The sequence below is a fragment of the Canis lupus genome, chromosome 24 (assembly GCF_003254725.2).
Source record: "Canis lupus dingo isolate Sandy chromosome 24, ASM325472v2, whole genome shotgun sequence".
Taxonomy (NCBI): Eukaryota; Metazoa; Chordata; class Mammalia; order Carnivora; family Canidae; genus Canis; species Canis lupus.
In genome coordinates this window covers 18,611,006-18,619,558 of record NC_064266.1, presented here as the reverse complement: position 1 = coordinate 18,619,558, position 8,553 = coordinate 18,611,006, and the positions used below count along the sequence as shown (strand labels likewise).

At 49.5% G+C, this 8,553-nt stretch overlaps 1 protein-coding gene across 3 annotated transcripts in view; it reads left to right on the top strand.

Annotated features, from left to right (window-relative positions):
- Nucleotides 1-3,932, top strand: part of EBF4 (EBF family member 4) — a 59,465-nt gene extending 55,533 nt beyond the window's left edge. For 2 of the 3 annotated variants that reach the window (XM_049100762.1, XM_025469510.1), the window contains 3 exons: nt 1,279-1,476; nt 2,766-2,841; nt 3,104-3,932. In XM_049100762.1, the coding sequence (XP_048956719.1) occupies nt 1,279-1,476; nt 2,766-2,836 (269 nt within the window). In that variant the 3' untranslated portion in view covers nt 2,837-2,841; nt 3,104-3,932. The remainder of the gene's footprint in view (nt 1-1,278; nt 1,477-2,765; nt 2,842-3,103) is intronic. The other variant, XR_007405715.1, reaches the window with a different exon arrangement.
- The last annotated feature ends 4,621 nt before the right edge of the window (nt 3,933-8,553 follow it).

The window sequence follows — 8,553 nt, the reverse complement described above, 5'->3', positions numbered from 1 at the left end:
CTCCCAGTATGACTCACAGATCCCGGTACTACCCAAGCTACAATATGTGGCTGCAAGCTCCCAGCCTTGAGAGATACAGTACATTTTCTGGCATTTGTCTCAAGCGCTCCACAGAGCTCCATGGACCTCATAATCTATCAGTGAGCACTGTTTTAAGGTGATGGTGCTCCATGAGGCTGGGGACATTTGGAACAGGGGCAGCTGTTGAAGACATCACTTAATCCAAGGGGTGTGGAGGTGTGCTCTAATGCCAAAGGCAGCCTTCTCAAGCTATTGGGTTCTTTCAGGAAGTTCCCATCCCCACCCCATGCCAGCTGCTTGGACAACACTCGAATCACAGCCTTATTGGTATTCAGAAGAGAGAGGCAGGGAATCAGGTTCAGATGAGGAAGTAGAAAGGAGGACCCGGAGATACCCGAAACCCACAGGAGAGGAGGCTGCAGTAAGGGCAGACAGAGCCGTATGCAGGAGACTCTCTGGCTGTTCCCAAGAGAGCAATCCATCGCCCTGGATGGCCAGGAAGTTTCAAACGGGAAGATCCAAGGATATGGATCTCTGTGTCTTTGTTTTAAAAGGCTGGAGGGAGGAGATATAGAAGGCCTCCAGGCCCCAAGCTAGAGGTGATAAGGGCCTATATTAAGGTGGAAGAGAACAAAATGCCCAGTGCCGGAGGGGAGGTGGTTGTTGATAAGGGAAATATATGTGTAGACAAAGTTAGGGTGCTTATTGTGTGAGTTGAGATCCTGGGCAGAGAGGCCTTATGATAGGAATCTACCCCCAAACATCTCTGTCCCCTTGCCCCAGCTCTGCTATGAACCCTGGCCTTTGACTCTAACCTTGGTACCCCAAGGCCCACTGAATGTTCCTTAGCATCTCAGAATCCCAGTGACTTTCAGCAGGAACTGTGACCTCTTCTGTTCTTCATGTCTTTCATCTTTGGGGTTTTGTTGCGTTCTGGTTTTGCTTTTATTTTGACTTAGTCTGGCCCTGTCGTTTCCAGCCCCAAGAAAGGGTCTTTAGAGCCCCCCAAAAGGCAAGTGCTTTTGGACCCCAGAGACTCCCAGCTTGCCTCCAGGTCCTGCCCTATATTGGTGTCACCTCAGGACCCTCACCCCCCTAGTGAGGTCTAACTAAGCCTGATACCTGGGTCAGCAGCCCACTTGGGGCCCACTGCCCATGCCAGGGCCCCAGCCGAGCTGCTCACTCTGGTGCTGTCTCCCTGTTGTGTTTCCCACCACCTTCCCTGCTGCGCCTGCCCCTCCCTGCCCCGCCCCGGAGTCATGCCCTCTAGCCCCCCGCTGGCCGCTGCCTCCTCCATGTCCCTCCCGGCCGCTGCCCCCACCACCAGCGTCTTCTCCTTCTCGCCTGTCAACATGATCTCCGCTGTCAAACAGAGGAGCGCCTTCGCCCCTGTGCTGCGCCCACCCAGCTCCCCACCCCAGGCCTGCCCAAGAGCCCACGGAGAGGGACTTCCAGGTGGGTGATCCATGCTGCCCCACTATGGCCTGTGGAGGAGCTGGGCTATAGGGACCCTCTCCATCCAGATCTCACCAGAGCCTCATTCTGGTTAGCCAGTTATCCGTGGAGGGTGTAGAGCAGGGAGCTCTGCAGGGGTCCCAGGAGATCCATCTGGATCCTACTTCCCGGCACCCCTATAGCTTGGCGTGGTCACCACCCTGAATACTGTCAGTTGACCACTTGACCAAGGAAAAGATTCGAATCCTAGTTGGGGAAGGTCTGGAAACTACTCCAAGGTCCCATCCCTACCTGGTTGACAGAACAAAGACCCAACACTCAGAGCTGGAGAAACCCCACACAGACTGCACACCTTTGACCGTGCCTCCTGGTGTCCCCCGGAGGGTAGTGCACACCACTGTGAGAGTTGGGGGTCACTCATCGGTTGGAAGGGGACTGACTTTGGATAAGGTTTAGTCCGGCTTCCCCTCCCCCATTTTATGGATGTAAAATTGAGATGATGTCACCCCTACCACATGCCATTAGTGAAATGGTTGTCGTTTGTCATTTATCAATCTCCTTCAAGCCAACATCCAACTTAACAAAGCCTGGGCCCTAACTAGCAGTGTATAGTGAGTTAGAGAGTCACATCCCCTCGAATAAGATGACCCTTAGGATAGCCTCATTAGATAATGCTCTAGGATGATCTCAAAGGGCACACAGTCATGCTTTTTGCCTTGTTTCCAAGTTTTGGATAATTGTCTCTAACCTAAGTATGTCTGGAGCTTAACGTGTGAATTTGGGGGAGCAAAAGGCCACTGATTTCTCCTACCAGCAGAGAGAACCAATGCGGGGTGGGGGTTTAGGCAGGGGAGAGGATGATGGAAGTGATGAATTCTGTGGACCTATGGGAGGGAGGAGACATGCTGCTGCTGCATGAGGAGTCAGTACTCCAAGAGGCCGAGCTCCTTTCTGAGCTGGCACTAGGTTTCCTCGCCTTGACATGGGCCTTCTGGAGGAAGCGGGACTGGGAAGAAGACTCCAGAGTTGACTCTTGCGATTGAGGAAGTTAGGCAAGCAAGGGCCTGGGGCTGCCCCTCCTAAGAGGTGTGAGGGACGCACCTCACCTAACTGGCTGCAGTGCTGACCAGGCCAGGACTAGGAATGGCTGAGTACCTGCAAGGCTCTCCAGAGCACTGCCCTCAGAAACTGCCCTGTGCCCTGCATGCTGTCGTCAGCCCAGAGGCAGACAGGCAGATAAAGTCCCCAGGCTACACATAGCTTATGCTTCCTCTCTTTGCTTACCTCAGACCAGCCTTTTGAGGATTCCGACAAGTTCCACTCTTCAGCCCGGGGGCTTCAGGGCCTGGCCTACTCCTAAACATGGTAGGTCTCTGGCTGGGTCTTGCTTCCTCCCCTGGCCCTGGATAGACTCTCCAAAAGACTTTTAACAAGGGTGGGGACCTAGGGTCTGAGTCTCCCTTTCCAGGGACTTTCAGCTCCCTAGACAGCTGTCAGGGCCACCCAACCCCTCCCATCCCCACCCCACCACCAAGTGGCCCAAGCTGAACACATGGAGAAAAGTGGTTTCCTGTCCCCTTGCAACCAGCCTTTTTCCAGAACCTTCTTCTCTCCCTTTCCCCACCAGGTCTGCAGGTGTTGCCCCCACTGAGCCTGGACTGGAGGTCCCTCTGGGATACACACTCATGTCCTGGACGGCAGCACAGATGCGGAGCCAGGGCTTCGGGCAGACATCAATCCAAAAGCCTAAACAGCCCTCATTGTGCTTGAGGCCTCCAGCCCCACAGGCTCCTCTCAGTCTCACCTCCCTTTCTCGGGGCTGGTTGGAAGCCCTACTAGCACTGTGCTGATGCTCTCGGCAGGAGAGCATCCTGGGGAGGTCCTGGGATGCTGGGCTTTACTCACTGGGTCATTTCCTCTGGAAGAGATGGACCTTGTGCAGATCAGACCGTCAGGTGACAGGAGCAGGGCATGGGGACTGTGGGAAAGAGGACAGCTCAGGGAGGAGTGGCCTGGGGAGGTCCTGTTTGTGTCTGACCTGTCTCAACTGGCCCAGCATCCCGACTTCTCTCCAGGGTAAAGGGTGGTGCCTAGCAGCCTCAGGAGGCCTGCCCAGGCTCCCATGGAGCTTCCAATGGCTGCTTGACCCCTGAGGCTGCCCCCCCCTTGAGGACTGCACAATCATGCTTGCCACATTATGAATCCCACTGGGGGCTTTCGGCATGGAGGGTGCAGAAAAGGGAGTGCCAGGCCCCCTGAATTGTGGGTCTTCCTCCCAATGGCTATCTCATGGACTCTTGGCCCCACACACACACATGACTCTGGCTGGCCCCATAGCACCACGGAATGGGCCTAGCTGCCACTGGCCTCATATTCTGCTCTGCTGAGGTTGGAGAAAACAGAACAATAAATGCAGCTGCAAGTGGCCACCCGGCCTCTCTTGCCTGCTTCCTTGGCGTGGGTCTGCTTTTCTCAGCGGTTCTGCAGCTCTCCTGGGGCCCCTCCCAGCCATTCCCCTGTGCAGCCTTCTTGTACCTTGGGCTTTTTCAACAGCCCCAGTGTTCAGTTGAGTAAGTATTACCTGCCCATATCTGCCATAGGCACTGTTGGGAGTGGTGGGCAGGCTAGCAGGCCTGAGGACCTAGGACATGGGCTTTGCTCCCAAAGCTTAGACTGGGAACACGGTCTGCCCACTGAGGACTCAGTCCCCCAGCTGTCTGGCCAGGATGTAGGTAGAGGTTGTCACGGGACTTCCTGGGAACCAGAACAGTGCAAATGAAACACTGCTCAGTTGTACAGAGGCTCCGAGGTGAGACCCATTCTGAATGGAGGTTGCAGGGCCTCCCCTGGGCAGGGCAAGGGAGGGCAGCTTTTGGTCCTGGGTTGCCTATTTGAGCAAGTCCCAGCTACTCCCCCCCACCGCAGACCTAGGCACCTTGGCTCTTCTGTCTCAGAGTTTGGAAGATTCCCAGGCTCACTTCCCTCTCTCCTGGGATGAACCCTTGCCGTCCCCTAAGATGTGTCCCCTAGATCCCCAAGGTCTGGATGGCTGACTCTGGAAGCCACTTCTTTGACCCTCTTCTGGGGAACCCAGGGCCTAGCTCCAGGCCTCAGGTTTTATAAGCTCTCTTCCTGGTGGTGATACTCCTTGCCTCTGGCCTCTGGAAACTGCAACCCATGGGCCCATGCCCTGTGGTCCTCTGGACAAATATAGATGGGCCACTCTATCCTTTGGAGGCTTTCACTTCCTTCTTGTGTTCTTGGCCAATACCTGGGATTCATCTCACCTGAGGCCCACGACCTGGCTAGCCTTCCATTCATCTCACTGCTCACTTGGCCTCCCACTCCATTCCTGCCTCCAGCCTATGTTGCAGAGCCCCAAAGCCTGCCAGCCCACGCCCTGCTCCAACCAGGCTGCCCAGGTTCATCCAGCCTGAACACCTGCAGAACTGAAATTGGCACTGGACGCAGGTGGTAGCTAGATGGTGGTCACAGTCTGGTTCCTGGGATGGGTCAGGTGCTGTGACCAATATAAATGAGATGTGAGATCTGTTCTCAAAGATCTCAAGACTTGTGCTCAGGCTACCATCCAAGTCAACACTGCCCAACCCCTCGTCCGCAGAAGGCAGGACTAAATCAGCGATGCTTGCTTTGGACTGAATTGTGTCCTCCCAAAATTCATACATTGAAGCCCTGACCTCTCCCTCCATGTGATGTATTTGGAGGTAGGGTCTCTTAGGAGGTGATTAAAGCTGAATATGGTCAGAGGAGTGGGTTTCTAGTCTCATAGAACCAGCATCCTTGTATGAAGAGGAAGACTCCAGAATTCTCTCCACTCTGAAGATATAGTGAGGTGACCATCTATAAGCCAGAAGGAGAGTCCTCACCAGAAACTAAATCAGGTGACATCTTGATCTGGGACTTCCAACTTCCAGAACTATGAGAAAATAGATCTCTGTTGTTTAAGCCCGCAGTCTATGGTATTTTGTTATGATGGCCCAGGCTGACTAATCCAATGTTCTTTCCCATGTGTCTTACTTTTGGTTCCCCTAGAAGCAGAACCTGAGACAAGTTCCCTGCTGGAGTCTAAGGCACAGTGTAGAACATACCTCAGAGCTTTCCCAACCCAAGTGGCCAAGAATCTGGGATATTGATCCTCCAGCCCTCATCTGTAATTGCCTGAGGACTGCTCCCAGGGGATTACCCTTCTGGCACTCCTGGCTTGCCTTCCTACCTGCAGAGAAAAAGCCACCAGTTAGGCTGCTGTTACAGGATGTTGCGACAAGTACTGGAAGCGAAGTGTAAATCCAAAGGGATATGGGCAAGGCACCAAGAGCCTCTACTGCTAGCCTTCTAGCGAGAGAGCATCTCTAGAAAGTTCTCTGCCTTCCTCCCACATAGGTTTCCCAGCAGAAGCAGGCTGCTGTGTTCTGGGGATCTGGCAGCCTTTGGGACTGCATTTAGCTCAGACAGGACTCACTGTGGACAGGCTTCACGGACTCAAGGGAAGGTGGGCAGCAGCTTTGACAAGCCCTCTTGCTGGCTATTCTGCAAAATGCCCTTCTCCCCATATTGGTGGGGGCCTTCTTCCAAAAAAGAAAAATCTCCCAGAAAAATGGGAAGTGCCATGCACTGGAAGAAGGATGGCCTTTTCAATAAATGACTTTGAGTCCATTGGGTATTTATATGAAAAAATTAAACTTGACCTCTACCTCACAGTGTACACAAAAATGAATTCTAGGTGGATTGTGGATCCAAAGCTAAAAGCTAAAACAATAAACTTCGTGCCTTTGAAGACAGACTAGAAGTTTTTTGCCCGAAGAAACTCCAAGGTCTGTTTTCCCACTGCATGATCAATTTTAGAGTTGAGGCAAGCATTGAACATGTTTGAGTGAGGTAGTTCAGATGGACCCCCAAATATCTTTTTTTTTTTTTTTTACCCCCAAATACCTTTTCTCTTTCCTGGGAAAGCTTCTCTATATAGGAAGAAGTTCATACATCATGGTGTCTTTCTCCCCTAGAAGAGACGGGCTCTTCACAGTGATTCTCTGAAGCTCTAGCTCCTGAGCCAAGGGTAGTCCCTCCCGCCTTTTTACCCACACCTATACCCTTGAGCTCCCTTCCTCTGCTACCGTTCACTGGCAGTAACACCACCTGTTGGCTGATGGAAGGTAATGAACCACCCCTCTTGAGGCTACCAGGCTTGAAGACTGGTGTTCACAAGAAGACGCCCTCTGATGGATGTGCAGCATTGACCATCCCAGGGACTCATCCTTCTATTACTTCCTGAACATTCTCCTCTTTGCTCTCATTGTGAGATTTAAAAACAATTTTTTTTACTTTAATCTCTACCCCCAATGGGGGACTTGAACTCACAACCCCAAGATCAAAGAGTCACATGCTCTTCCAGCTGAGTCAGCCAGGTACCCCGCATTATGAGATTTTTACCAGAATTTCTTAACTGAATGTAGTCTCTAAGTTGTCAATTTTTTCTTTATGGTTAGTGCTTCTTGTATGTTTTTAAGAAATCTTTACCTACCCCCAAATCCAGAAGATATTTTTGAGTATGGTATGAGCTAGGAATCAAGCTTTAACTATTTTTGTATGGATAGTCAGTTGGCTCAGATCCATTTACCAAAATGATATCAAAATGACCAACTTTTACCCACTGCACTGCAGTGGTACCTTTATCATGAATCAAGTGTCCATGCATGTATGGGTCTGTTCTGGATTCTCTCTTCTGATCCATTGGTCTTTTTATCTTTGCACCAATACCACACTATCTTAATTACTTTAGATTTGTAGTAAGTTATGATATCCAGCACGACAAGTTGTCCAACTTAGATTTTCATGATTATCTTGGCTATACTTGGTCCTTTGCAGTTCCATATAAATGTAATAATCAGTATATTAAGTTCTACTTTTCAAAAACCTGCTGAATTTTCCTTGGCATTGCATCTGTGAATTTATAGATCAGTTAATGGAGAATTGACACCTTTAGTATATTGAGAATTTCATTTTATGGATATTGTATATCCCTTCATTTATTTCCATCTTTTAAAATTTCTCTTAATAGTATTTTATAGGCCTCTGTCTTATACATCTTTCATTTATTCCTCAATACTTGATTACTTTATGCTGTTATAAATGACATTTTCTTGATTTCACTGTCATGTGTATACAATTGATTATTGAACAGCAACCTTATACCTAGCAACTTTGCTTAACTCAATTCTAGTAATACTTTATCTGTAGATTATCTTGGATTTTCTTAACTACAAAGGACAGTTTTATTTATTTATTTCCAGTCCTTGTTTCTTTTTCTTGCCTAAATCCACTGGTTGGATCCTTAATTCATTGTTGAATAAAAGGAGTAATAGTGGACTTCTTTGTTTTGTTCCTGACCACAAAAGGCAAGCTTTTACTTTTCCCCATTAAGTACCATGTTTGGTTTTACAGATATCCTTTTATTCCTAATTTTCTTTAAGAATTTTAAAATTATGAATAGATGTTCAAATTTTTATAAAATGCTTTTCTCCATCTATTGAGATAATCACATGACTTTCTCCATTATTTTGTTAACATGCTGAATTACACTCATTATGTGTCTAATGTTAAACCATCACATTAACTGTCTAATTATGTGTTTAATGATAAACTCCTATCATTTGCCCAGGAGATACCATTTGTTAACAGGTAATCCATGCCCCCTTTCTCTCAATATCTCTCTCCCTCAGTCTCTCTCCCTCTCTCTCCTACTCTCCAAGAAGGCACACATTGGCCTTCACCCTCCCCACTTCTCAGGAAGTTAGGCTTCTGGGAAACAAAATGCAGAGACCCCGCAGACCACCCTGGGTAAGCCACCTTGCCATGTTGCAAACACAATAACAAATATAAAGCAATGTCTCACTAAGTCATTCTATCTCAACTCTAAATCCTGTCTCTCCTCAGCTGGACTCTTGGCTCTGGGTCCCCTGTATTGGAGTTCCAGAAGCGTACTATGGGCTGTCTGTCCAGAACTTGCCTCCACTTACTTCCCAAAGGGAAAGGTGTCCAAACCTCCCTGCCTTGCCAGAA